The 14,627-nt window shown below is 33.9% G+C and overlaps 1 protein-coding gene across 3 annotated transcripts in view; it reads right to left on the bottom strand.

The window, feature by feature from the left end:
• Positions 1–1,293: 1,293 nt before the first annotated feature.
• The window catches only part of CCDC82 (coiled-coil domain containing 82), a 32,353-nt gene continuing 19,019 nt past the window's right edge, over positions 1,294–14,627 (bottom strand). For all 3 annotated transcript variants that reach the window (XM_008020612.3, XM_008020613.3, XM_073020510.1), the window contains 3 exons: positions 13,728–13,898; positions 7,844–8,026; positions 1,294–2,239 (listed from right to left, as the gene is read on the bottom strand). In XM_008020612.3, coding sequence (XP_008018803.3) covers positions 2,174–2,239; positions 7,844–8,026; positions 13,728–13,898 — 420 coding nt within the window. In that variant the 3' untranslated portion in view covers positions 1,294–2,173. The remainder of the gene's footprint in view (positions 2,240–7,843; positions 8,027–13,727; positions 13,899–14,627) is intronic.

Below are 14,627 nucleotides of genomic sequence, written 5' to 3' on the forward strand. Positions count from 1 at the left end.
TATTTTCTTATGAACTACTTGCTTTCTACCCCCTAATACATGTTAATTCTCACTTCCTAACAGCCTTTTTGCCATTCTTTTGATGTTACCACAACCTAAAAGCCTCTTGTATTTTCCAGATTCCTACAAAGTAGCATGCTTGGTTGCAATGACCTTAGACATCAGACAAACTACCTATAAGCATTTTATGATCAACAGGGAGCTGTTCCAATAGGAAAAGCGCTTCAAGCCAGCAAGATAGTTGATTCAGGTAAGTCCTTGGAATTATTAGTACCTTAATTTACAAACTAACTGCATGCTGTTAAAAGTAAGAGACATATTTTAAGATTACTCTTCAGTCATCTCAAGCTTGTTTGTAATGTCCCATATGATAACTGATGCTTCTAGGTAATTGGAGATACTTTAGAGATCATTTTTTTTTTTCATTTCTTCTGGCCTTCCTTTTTATAAATCATTTGTGATCTTTTACCATTCCTCCTTGACTATCACTTCTAACTCTGCCTTGCTTTTTTTGGGGGACACTGTCCCTTCATCCTCACCTTTCAATAACGGCTTTATTTTTACTCCCTGGAATTTAGTTAATAATTATTTTCTCATATGCCAGGGAAATATGAATAAGAATACAGATATGTAGGGATGTAGGGCAGGCACAGTGGCTCATGCCTGTAATCACATCACTCTGAGAAGCTGAGGTGGGTGGATCACCTGAAGTCAGGAGTTCAAGACCAGCCTGGACAACATGGTGAAACTCCATCTCTACTAAAAAATACAAAATTAGCCAGGTGTAGTGACGCATGCCTGTAATCCCAGCTACTCAGGAGGCTGAGGTGGGAGAATCACTTGAACCCAGGAGGCACAGGTTGCAGTGAGTTGAGATCATGCCATTGCACGCCAGCCTGGGTGAAACTCCATCTCAAAAAAAAAAAAAAAAATACAGATATGTGAAATTTCCATTTCACAATGTTTGAAAGAGGTATGCACTCCTCATTAAACATTAAACATCAGCATCAGTACTTTCACCACATTGTGAGTTTTTTCCACCCCATTTGTTTACAATAATAATATGGATAATTTCAGGAAAGGAATTGTAGAAAATATTAACTAATTTCCATATATGAGCTTAACGTAGCTTTTTATGGATACGTACATTACGGTCCATGCTATGAGTCACATAATAGATGAATCCAAGTTCAACCAATACTTCCATTAAGAAAAAAGTATCTAAAGTTCCACAGTAGAATAGATCCTACTAGAACATCACTTTTAAGAATTAAAAATACAGAACAGACAGGGTTCATTTGTTCACTCTGCAACCATTTTACTTTATTACTTTATGGGAAAATTTAGATGTGCAAAGCAGTGCAGATACCAAAATATGCTTTCCAAGTGCTTCTGGCTGAGTTTGTCTCTTTTAGCAGTTCTGACCCTAAGATATATACTTATATGGAAAAAGCTATGGATAAAAATAAATAAAATACATCTTAATCATCCACATATAGACAAAATTGAATAAAAAAGAAAGAATATTACAAAGCATGAAAATGTATATAAAATTATTCCTGAATCTGAGGGTTGAAAGATTCAGGAGGCCTGAATCTCTGGAGGCCTGAAATCTATTTGAAAGAGAAACTTTCAAGAAAAGGAAAAAAGCATTCCTCTACTTCGAATAGATATGCTATGATCTGATTCTGAAGCAAGGGGATTGAACTGAATGATATATTGAGGTTTCTTCCATGGTCCACTGATTTAGATGATAGCAGTAAAAAATATATCAGTGAAAATCATTTAATACTGTAAAAGGACAGGAATTCAGTAAAACTACATGTAGATGTCAGTCTAAATACATTTTTAAAATACAACATATTTTGACTAAACTGACAGGATATGAACAGCTCATTCACTTGACAGTCATCTGTTATAAAGCCATTATTATGTAACTTTAAAATATATTTACAGACTTAAAAATTAAGATAATGCTTTTATGTACATCAAAGTTTAGAGTGTAGAGTGCCATTTCACAGGAATTAAGATAATTATGTTTTAAACAAAATATTTTTCCACGAAGATATAGATAAAATGTATAAATATGTCACATGATACAGAAAAACAAGAGTCATGATCTTCACATTTACAGGAATTTAAAAAATCTTCTCTGATGGAAATGTGTTACAATTCAGTCAAACTTCTCTCCTTGAAAGTAATCCGCAGAATTGAGATATTCTTCAAGTTGACCATATTTCTGCATATACAATAGAAAAGCTAGTTATTTTACTCAAAGCAATGAAGATAAACTGGTCCTTTGCAAACTACAGACACAATTAAGATAAGTTCATTTCACGGTAATCATGAACAAAAATCTTTTTATGATAAACAGGAACTTAATTTCAAATAAGCATTTCTAACTCACAGAAAGCACTAGAAAAAGATCAAAGTGAATATTATTAATTTTGTAACTGTGCTTTAAATTACAATTTTTCTTTCTTTTTTTTTGAGACAGAGTCTCGCTCTGTCGCCCAGGCTGGAGTGCAGTGGCTGGATCTCAGCTCACTGCAAGCTCGGTCTCCCGGGTTTACGCCATTCTCCTGCCTCAGTCGCTTGAGTAGCTGGGACTACAGGCGCCCGCTACCTCGCCCAGCTAGTTTTATTGTATTTTTTAGTAGAGACGGGGTTTCACCGTGTTAGCCAGGATGGTCTCGATCTCCTGACCTCGTGATCCGCCTGTCTCGGCCTCCCAAAGTGCTGGGATTACAAGCTTGAGCCACCGCGCCCGGCCATAATTTTTCTATTATTATGCTTAGAGTAGAAATGTAGTAACCTCAATAACTTAATAAAAAGTTTGTTGAACATACATATCAAAGGCTCTGCTAATGACTGTCTGGGTACAATATTTTAAAAAAATACTTTCCCTGCCCCTAAGGAGAATAGAGTTCAGTAGTAATACACCAATAATAATCAGTAGTAAGTGCCAAAAAAGGTACAGACACTGTCATGAGAGTTCAGAAGAGAGGTCATGGTTAGTTGAGGTAAGCAGCAAAGAGTGGCATTTAAATTGTCCTGGAAAGAGAGATTTGGTAGGCAAAGAGTTGGTGGCAAGAGTTTTCAGTAAGAGACAATAGTCCATCAAAGTGACACGACAAGAAAACATGGGATTTGACTACAACCTAGGTATTTTTAGGAGAACAGAGAGAGCTACGACTGAGCCAAAAAGACTGAGTTCAGAGAATAAAAATTATAAAATACTAGTTAAAGAATTGAACAATCATTTGACAGGAAATGGAAAGTTGCTAAAGGTTTTGGAGTAGGGGACTGAACTGATCTAAGGTGTATTTTAAGAAAATTGGTAAAACATTCATTCTAGAATAGTTCAGCAACTAGTTATGGGTGTGTGACAACAATTTAGGTCATGAGGGCTCAAATTTGAGTGATAGCAATGAAGATGAAGAGTTAAGAACAAAGTAGAACAAGTTAAGAGAGGAGTCAAGAATGATTTAGAGATTTCAAAGTTGACAGAGTAATGGCAGAGTTATTTTGCAGGCTGTTTGTGGGAGGGAAGGAGATACATGATTTCAGTTTCAGACATATAGAGTTCAAAGTATTTACTTCAGTGAGGGGATTAATGACATACTAGTTTCTTGACTCTGTTTATGAACTGTTTCTATCTTCAGTGAAATGAGAGAGGATCGTGGTGACCCTGACTTTTGTGGTGATAGGGACCTACAGAAAGGAATGTGAGAAGTGCATTTTCATTCTAGACATTGAAGGCCATGAAACTCTTTTTTACAACCCTATGATATCTCACTGGATCTCCTTCTAAGGAAAGATGGAAGCACATTAACAGAAGGGGAAATATCTTAGGGACTACTTAGGAATTTTCTTCGACCTAGTACTTAGGCAGGTTTTATTAGATACAAGTGAAGTACTCTAGGATTAGAAACCTATACTTTAAAAGTTTGACTGTTTTTATGCTTTTCATATTACCTTTCTTCATATCCTCTTTATTATTTATTAAATTACTTTTGGAAAATTAAAAATTAAAAAAAAATTATTTTAAGAGGCAGGGCCTCACTATCTTGCTCAGGCTGGCCTTGAACTCCTGGGTTCAGGCGATTCTACCACCTCAGCCTCCCAAGTAGCTGCGACTACAGCTGTGTACCACCACACACACCTAGGACAATTAAAATCTATCTCAGCTATACTAAGATTGGAGGAAGGAAACCTTTTCCTTGCTTTCATTGCAAGTAACAGCTCAGATTAATCGATCACTTACTAATTGCTAGGTCCTATACTAAATGCTTAAAACGTGTTACACATCTAATCTCCACAATCAAAACCCTAATTATTATTACTGTTTTAGTTCCTACTTTACAGATAAGAAAACTTAGGCTTAGAGAAATAAAATAGTTTGCTCCCAAATTCTACTGCTAGTAAGGCAAAGTAAATACTTAAGCCTATACTTCTAAGCAGTATAGTATAGTATATGCTGTTTCTGAGATTTAAATGGTGTGACTAGGACACAACTTTGGCAAGAAAAAAATAAATAAAAACTTGAAAAGGAAAGTGAAACTCACAGACATTGCAGTTAGTATTACTCTGCCATCCTCTCCACCTAAAGATGCTGCTCTCATAATTCTTTACTAAAAATTTGGAGGGTTTTAATACTGAAGACTACTTATTTTAATAGTGAAGAGACTACTCTCTTACAACACCTGATGAACCTACTGACGAAAACAGTTGGAACTGTGGAAATGAAGTGTGGGAAAGAGTTCAGAATATAAGAGAAGTTTGGAATCTTCTACTCAGAAGCAGCAACTAGAACTCAGAAGGGAATTGATTTGCCAAGGAAACTTTGAAAGGATGAGGACAGAATTCAGTGTTAACAGGTACTTTTTAGCAGTGATCCTCAAACTTTTATTTACTTAAGAATCACCAATGCTAAAAATACTGGATGTTTAACATCCACAAGGATTGTCATTCAATATATCTGGGATGAGGCTAGGGGATTATACATTTTTCAAAAACTTCTAGGTGATTCTGACATACATAGTTTAGAGCTATGTTTTGAGAAACATCAGTTTAAGGGGTGGGGAAAAAAAGGGCAAGGGAAAAAGTTAAAAAGGAAGGAAAAGAGAAGAAATGAGAAGCGTTTAAGGAAGGCAAGGGATATCTAATTATAATTTTAAATTATTATGTATATGACAATATTTATCAATACATTTAAAATTTACATACAACTGTCACTTGTAACAGTTTTACATACAGTATTTACAGTAGGAATGGGCACTTGATACTTCTATTGACATGCTTTCTTTACTACCTGGTGTTCATGCGTCCACCAGCCAATCCCAACAATCCTATCTTCAACTTTCCAGGAAATCCCATCATCATATACACTTTCTTCTTAATGAACAAATATTCATTGGAATTTTGCCAGTATCATATTAGAGTATGTTATTGAACTCTTCTTTAGAATAAGACATAATTATGTTTATCAAATATTTTCGTTTTATTATAATTTTCCTATTATTTGTCCTTTTCTTAAACTCAAGTTGCTCCTACACCCCTTTAGTATCATTACATTAAAAACAGATCACCCTAGTTCACTTCAGAAGGAAGAACAAAAAGAATGGAGTCAGTCTAGTTGGCACGTCTTTGGGAAGACATGCTGAGACATCCTGAGATAATTAAAGTAAAATGGCTGAAGAAGCAGGTAAGGGAAAAAGTAAGGTGTGGAATACAAGCTGGAGGCAGAAAGATAGGAACAAATAGTACGTGTAAGGCAAAAAAAGGGGTTGACATAATTGGGAAATATGAGCGGAAAGTGCCATGGAGATGGCATTCAAGTAACACTGAGCCCCAGGCATTCTAAAGGGTTAGAATAACTGTGACTACCAGACTGTAGCTGAAGGCAGCACACATCACAAAGCACATGCAGTGCTATCACTCAAAGGCGCACAGTGAGAGGGACAGACAGAGTGAGGATGGGAAATGTCAGAGCACTTGACAAATTTTGAAATTTCATCACAGCACAAAAAGCTGCAAATGGGTTTATATTGGCTATAAACTTCCGTGGTTTCTAGGAAATCTTTTGAGAAAACCTAGGAACAATTTTTTTAAGTGGAGAAATCTCAAATAAAATGAAGGTCTTTGGTATTTTCATGTGGAAAAAATGTGCATATTGTCCTAGACATGCACAATCTTGAAATATTATTTCAATGCCTAATGTTATTCAATATTATTTCAATGCTAAATGTTATTCTTTATGTATAACATGACACTTGGTTTTCTTGAAAAGAAAGCCTAAGCTCCTTTCTTTTCCTAAGAAAAGAAAGCCAAGTGTTATATTATGCATAAAGAATAATGTTTTTTAAAATTCCAGGTCCTTCTGGTGTCCTAAACCTTGTTAAGCTTTTTCTAGGATACATGATTTGGAAATGCTTTTTTCTTCAAGAAGTTTAATGTTCTTCCCCACATATGATACTATTATATAACATATACAGTATATGCACAGTGATTTTTCTGTACCTAGTATCCAATTCTTTATAACTGTGCTATCCCAATAGGTTTTGCAATTCCACTAGAGGATTGGCAACACTTAAAGGCATCAATAAAAGCATTTAAGAATTTAATGTCATCTAGGAAAATGAAGACGGGAAGTTACTGAGTAAGTGATTGCTCTCTGCTAAGGCAAATGAAAAAGTATGGATAAGGGGAGATAAACATTTGGAGTAGGAGAAGTAGAAGCAAAGTAAATGGCAAAAAGCTGAAGAGAGTAAAATGAGAGAAAGAAGACTGAAGCATCAAGATGTGGGAGGCAGGCAAGATCACTGGGTGGTGGTTTGTGGTGGGAGAATAATTGTCAAAGGGAAACCAATAATGATGTCATTCTCTAGACTGGGAGACCTCCACTAAACATGACATGTGCTAAAAAAGTTTCTTTCCCTCTGCCTAAGCTCTCTTGCCTTATTTTTTATACTCTTATTTTACAAATTTCCCTATGATATAATCCAGGCAATGGATCTCAAGTCAGGCTTTTTTCTTTTCTTTTAAAGATTAAATGTTGATAAGAGTTGCCTGAAAATCTACTATTTGTTCTCTCTTATACATTCATGTAACTAGACTTGTTTTAGAAGACTGCAGTTGTATTAGCATTCTTTCCATATACCATAAACAATTCTAAAAGCTCTGTGAGCAGACCAGAGCTTATGAGCTGCCAGCAGATCTTCGGGAATCCAGTGCACGCTTCAAAACCCCCACTTTACTCCTTATATCAAATTTAGTGATCAATAGGATATGGGGGAATCAAAATCAGTGCCATGGCCTGAAACCTCTGCATTCCCCTCAACCTTCAGTTAGTGCTCACTGCTCAGTCCCATGTCCTCAAGAAGAGGATGTGGGTGGTATTAGAACTGGCAGCCGAGATTCTTTCCTCAGACTGGCACCAGGTGCTTCTTCACTCTCAGGTCACAAGTACTGTTCTAAAGAATAGGAAGCAGACAAGCAGAGGTGAGTCCTATACTCTGTCAAAAGAAAAAAATCAGGGGACTTAATATATATGTAAGCAATACATACATAAAAGCGAAAGGACAGAGGTCCTTCAATAAAGGACAGTATTAATGCTTATTAAAATTTATCTGATGGGCCAAGTGAATCCTTAGAACATCAGGGCATCTATTCAGAAGGACAATGATAAGCATGAAAGGAATGAGTGGAAGAAGAGAAAATACAAAGGAGAGAAGAAAGAGATTACCTTAAATGTCACTATCTTCTAATCATTTGTTGCCTTTTGCTGATCACAATTAGGCTTCAGAATCTACATGATGAGATTGTCATATATTCACCTTACCTTCTCAATCCAGCCTCTTTCTTTTGACTGCTTGAAAATTCTTTCCACTGTTTCTTTAACTTGTTCATCTTTAACTTCTGTCTTTGCAATAGAGCAACATTCCTGGTATAGTTTGAATTTAAAATGTTTCAGTTTATGATAAATTCTGGTACGGTCGGCACAAATTCTGCCAACAGTGAACACCTAAATCAAGAAATAAAGATTATTATCTGACAAATGGAGTGAATAATTTGGTAATGAATATATATCCTTTCTTGATTTTGGATTTTCTTTAGTAGTAGAATCAAAATGAATTGTTAACTTTAAATGTTTACACAATTATTCCTTTACCTTCTCTTACTTATACAACTAGTCAAACACTGAGCACCTGAGAGGTTTCAAATACTGGGCTAGGCACTAGAGATATATAAATAAAATACTTATTACCTGTATTAGGGACATTACAGTTTTGAGAGAAAGACAAATGTTACAAAACAACAGGAAAAATGCTATGTCCAAGATGCTATCAAAATGCTAGCGAGGAAGGGCACTTCGCCCAATCCAGAGAGGAGAAAAGTCCCTAAGCAGATCAAGCTTGAACTAAATCTTGAAAACACAAGAGTTTTCCAAGTTTGGGAAAAAAAAAGAAATGGCTTTAATGTAAGGCAGAAGGATGGGCAAAGTAAAAAAAAAAAAAAAAAAAAAAAAAAGGCATGAAAAGTATTATAAGTCCATATTTATGAAGTTAAAAATGCCTGGATTATAATAATTTTCTAGGTATAAGCAACATGTAAAACTGAAACAAACTCTTACACCAAAATTAAGTATTGGCATTGTTTTACTACTTTTCTTCTCCCCCGCCCCAAAAAATGATGTAAAGTAAAAAAAATAACTGTGTTTAGGCATACTGGTTGCTTTACTTAAAGTGTTATATATGAATAAGACATTAATATTTTGCTGTCAGCCAGCTATAAGAATTTTAATTCCTACGTTTATATGGCCTTCTATAATTCTATGATTAAAACTCTTTTTTATGAAATCAAACAACCAGAACCTTTCTCTTTCAGAATGTTTTGAATGTTTCAAGTTTGTTATGCAAACCTATAGCTAAAATAGGAAGACAGTCTTACTGCACTGACCAAATTATTTATATATGTGTATATATAAAAATATATATAAAGAGCAAAACTCCATCTCGGGAGGAAAGTATATAATATATAAAATACATGTTATATATAATATATAATATACATAAAATATAATGTTATATATAAAATATATTATATATAAAATATAATATATATAAAACATAATATATTATATATAAATACTTTGGTCAGTGCAGTGACCAAAATATATTTTTATATATAAAATATATGTAATAATATATAATATATAGCATATATATGTTTTTTATATATATATATTTTTTTCCCCCAAGATGGAGTTTCGCTCTTTCACCCAGGCTGGAGTGCAGTGGCACAAGCTTGGCTCACTGCAACCTCCACATTCCGGTTTCCCTGCCTCAGCCTCCTGAGTAGCTGGGATTACAGGCACCTATTACCATACCCAGCTAATTTTTTTTGTATTTTTAATAGAGATGGGGTTTCACTATGTTGGCCATGGTCTCGAACTCCTGACCTCATGATCTGCCTGCCTCGGCCTCCCGAAGTGTTGGCATTATAGGCGTGAGCCACCACGCCTGGTCAATATATTTTTACCTACATTATTTTACCCACTGTAGAAAATGCATCAGAAAGGGCTCCAAACATCATGATGTGGTCAATCTTACTCTCATGGAGTAACCTAAGGAAAGAGTAAACTTCTTGCTGACTTATGTATTTGTGTCTGTACCTAAGTTCACTAATGGGTTATGCTTTCATTAGTACAAGTGGTATAGTTTTAATATTTATCTGTGTAACTTGTGTTCTGACAGAAAAATACACTTGTTTCCTGAAGCCACACTGCAAGGAAACATACAAGTGATGATAGATAAAACAGGAGTATGTTTCCAAAAATGAACAGAAGTTATATCATAACGATTGGCAACAATCCAGTTTAATGAGTTTTCTTGTGGAAAATTGTATTTTGGACATTTTACAACCCTTCTTTAAATCTCCAAAAGTTTAAGAAAATCATGTTCAGATTTCTGCTCATGGCTCCGTAAAAACCTTCCTGCTTTTCAGATCATTAGAAGTAAATAGTTATTACTGTACATGGTTTGCTTATTAAAATCAACTTTTCCAATTCAACCTTATCATCAAAGCTGTCCTGGTAGTAATGACATTTCAGCAATTCAGTTGCTAATACTTCCAACTTTGTGTAAAAAGACAACACAAAAGTTGCAGTGACTATAAGGGTACCCTGTGTGTCTCCATTTCTGCCATCAAAGTAGACTGTGTGGGAGAACTCAGCTACAGCTATTCTATATGAAGTATAGGCATATGATAAAGTGATTTGTATTTCTATCACATGTATTCTGTATTTCCACAAAACAAGAGGAATTTATCTGTATAGCATTTTTAAGTTGAAAGGGAAGGAGAGGTGTTTAAAAATCCTATTTTTTTTTCCTGTATGAAAAACAAGTATCCTTTGAAAATATTTAACATCATGGTTTACTTCTTTCCACTTCTAATTCCTACCGCTCTTGGCATCTACTTATCATCATATAGATCTATAAATCAAAAATTACCTTAAAATGTTCTTGTATTTTTTTTTCCCAAAACATGATCACATTTTATAAGAAAGAACCTATATGGAAGGCACCACTGCTGTAAAGTTTCACAGAATACAGTAGATGCAAAGGATAGGTGTAATACTGCAAGTGAACTTAACCCCTCACCCATTCCTGTTTTTAGTATATTGTTACAGCCCATTGTATTTCTTTACCATATGAATTGAAGTATATAGTACAATACAGCTTACACTGTAGGAATCAATTTGTATAAAGTACTAAAACAGGTAACATTAATCTATGATGTTAGAATAATTTCCTTAAATGTCCAGAAAAATAAATTTAGAACAACTATAATTATCTAGTTCAATTTCCGTACATTAAGGAAACTATTCTAACAAGAAAATTAGTATAAAAAATACCATAGATAGAAAAATAAGTGCTGTGGTGAGTGTTCACAAAGCAGATGAGGAAGATGACATATAAATGATGACTGGTCCACTATGCAGGGTTAAGCATGGTTATATGAACTGATAAACATGAGACTGAGTCAGTTCAGTTATCAGTATGAACCAACTGATCGTACATATGTAAAAATTGGAAATGGAGCTAAAAATTATCACTGAATTTTCCTAAAGCCAAAGAAAGAATCTCATTTCTAATTTAACAGCTATATCGTATAGAGTGTAAATTAAATCTGGATAACAAACTGAGGCAAGGAAATATAATGAAACATGCACTATGCAGACTGGGTAATATTCAGCTAACTGTAGGTAGCTTTTTGAAGTATTTCTCGAAGCTCTTATTTATATGCAGAGGAGTCGGCTCCTTATGGAAGTTAAAGTATGAAGAACAAAGAAAAAAGATTCTCAAGGAAACACTAAGTCTGGGGAAAAGTTTGTTTTCTGTTTCAGGGTCTTCAGAAACAGACAGTACAATACCAATCCAAAGGGTTCTATTTGCCCTTGTTTGGTTGGTTGGTTGTTTTTTGCACGGACATATTATACAATGCCATTTGCCTCAAAAATTATTGCTTCTTCTCACCTAATCCTAAGCATCTTAATGAGTCTGGATAGACTCTGGGCAAAACTAAATATAAATCCAACATGGTTTTTAGTTCTCTCAAACTACCTTTCAGATTTCACAACTCTCTTTCATCCAGGTAATTTCCTTCTCATCTGTGTCCTTAAACTTTATCAAAATCTGGTGGTTCAAGGCCTCTCATCTCAGTACCCTATCAATACTGCTGTAACCAAAATTACTCTTCCCTCACTAATTCCACTTTCCATCAAGACATCCTTTCTTTCAAAGAAGCTGAAGTAAGGAGAAAAGTTTTCTTATGAAACAAATTTGATGTTAAGTGAATTCCTTAAAAGTATTATTTGCACCCTCAAAAAGAACCCTAGTTAATCCTAAAGAGTCTCAATTTTATGTAACTACAAGCAGCAACACAAAATGAAGAACTAGTTTTCAAAATAACTTGAAAAGGTGTGGGGTTAGGAACAATCTCTTTAATGCTCTGGATCATAACTAGGTTTATTTTCCCTCCCTCCCTCCCTCCCTTCCTTTCTTTCCATATATGCATTTACATTATATTGAAGTAGGATATAAAATAAATTTTAAGTCATTCTTCACGTTAAAGAAAAAATTACTGAAAAAACAATTTCATTTAAAAACAATTAATCACACTCTCTTAACATACACAATAACTAACTTAACGTTTACATACAGTTATATACGTATACACACATTTTTATCAGATGCCAAGACAGTGCAAATACTCATTACTATTATACTTTCAAACTAGCATTATTTATCAACTTCATGATTATACCATTTGCTTTTTACTGAACTGCTTTGCAAAAGATAAACTTATAGACATTGAGTATGTATATAGCTTTGTGACTCTAGCTCTAAAAATCTAATATTTTTAAAAGATATATATTACCCCTTTTTTCCTCTAGGAATCTTACTTTCCATGAACTTACCATTTTCAATGCAACCTTGATAGCATTGCATTTCAGCATTTGATTTGAAAATACTTTGCCACTTTAAGAGTTATCAACTGGCATCTTAAGGTAGTTTTAATTATATACCCTTACATGCAGAATAAGCATTTTCCCATATATTTGTTAACTTTTATAGTTTTCTCTTATGTGACTGGCAATATTGATGTTCTTTGCTTTTAGTTCATGCTTTCAGTTTATTGTTTTTTAAATATTTGAATAACTATTTTATATAGAATCTTTACTGCTTCACAGGAATGTCAGAGCTCTAGAAGTGATTTTCTTACTCTACTTTCCTCTTCAGGATTAGCTACAGACAGCAAAGACCATGAATGTACAGCAATGTATTTGATCTACATAACAGAACATGGTCCCTAATGTATGAAATCACTTTTGCTAGGATTCCAAATATCTTATGTCATAAAAAGTCATAGATCAGTTTTTAAACAATGGGGAAATTTGCATATGACTATTAAATATACATATATTTATATTTTTATAGTGACATATCAAACAAAACATTACCGACAAATTCTGAATTCATTATCCCCATAAAAACCTTCTAAGTCATTCTTGCAACCCAGATCTCTCAGAGAGATCTGGTCAACTACTGCTCAATAATATTGAGAAATCACTACCCAGTTTAATAGAAGAATTCAGATAAATATTATATTTCCATCTTAATAATTGACTGAGAGGATTCAGAGCCAACTTTGGGTCTCTACTTCTCTAAACATACACCTCCTGCATGGATATGTACACTCACAAGAAAAAGCTCTCAGTATTTTTGCATTTATAAATGTAATTTTCACATTTGTAAATGCAGCAATCTTATAAAGATTGAAAAAAATAAATAGAAATTGTCAGCATCTGTGCTTTTTATCATTTCACATTATACTGCTATGCTCTTGTCTAAAAAACACTTACTCTTCAATTTTTTCTATTCATACAGAATTAATAGCATCTTAACTATGTAGTGATTGCTCTAGACTCAGACATACTTCTAACAGAGTCTAGTTGAAGTACAGTGTTTTTTGAATTCTCTCATATTAGATGAACAGCTATCTTCCATTATTTACTTGTGGGTTGCCAATTTGGTGGATTATATGCCAAAAATGTTTCCACTTGGGTCAAATTCTCCTTAGTATACTTAGGGTTATCTGTGCAAGTTTATGAACGAAAAATTTTTAAATACTGAAAATTAAAATTAGAGGGAAGAAAATACCTGTTTATCATGGGACATGAAATTATCTATTTTCATGGTCCTGGTGTTATACAACTTTCCTGATAAATGCACTGAATATTTACAGTAGCGATGCAGTCCACAAGCCTGGCAGGAACAGTTTTCAGGATTCTTCAAACGAATACTTACATTACAATAATTTTCCACCCGCTCCTGAAAACAAAAAATACAAAAAACGTTTAAAAGATAAAGAATAAAAATAAAAATAAAAATAATCTAATCAAATTAAAACATCTTAGGAATCACAATATAAAGAGATATAAGAGCAAAACACCCTGGCATTTCTTACTTTAATATTGAGCACACAGCAGGTATTTTACAAGATATGTTTAAATAAAAAAATTTATAATCTTGGCTATTGCATGAAAATAAACCAGACTAGGAAAAAACTAGTTTCATATCTCTTACACTTATGTGGTTGCTACTTCTTTTCCATTTCTCATCTCTAATTAGTGTTAATGAGGTATCAGTTAAAAATAGAAGCAGCAACAATGTAGGATGATATAAGAAAAATAATTCAAGTAGGCTAGTTAAAACTTGAGAAAAAAAATCACATTCACTTTCCATTGTATGAATTATATATTTTCCACAAAAATATTCCAGAAATAATTCAATCCTCCTATGATAACTTACTGTAGTCCTGTGGGAAAAAAAAGTTGGCACTAGGACTGCCATGTGTCTGGTATTCATATGGACAGTTTAATAGCTCAGTTATCAATGAGTAAACAAACTAAGAAAACACTTGGTATTCACAAATAAGTTTCATTATTAAGCTATGAAGTTACTTGTCCCTGAGTATTTCTGCTTATGTTCTAGGCCTGTGCTAGATACTACTATTCTAATTGGTAGCATAGATTAGGTTTTAATACAGTATTTGAACTG

The sequence above is a fragment of the Chlorocebus sabaeus genome, chromosome 1 (genome assembly GCF_047675955.1).
Source record: "Chlorocebus sabaeus isolate Y175 chromosome 1, mChlSab1.0.hap1, whole genome shotgun sequence".
NCBI lineage: Eukaryota > Metazoa > Chordata > Mammalia > Primates > Cercopithecidae > Chlorocebus > Chlorocebus sabaeus.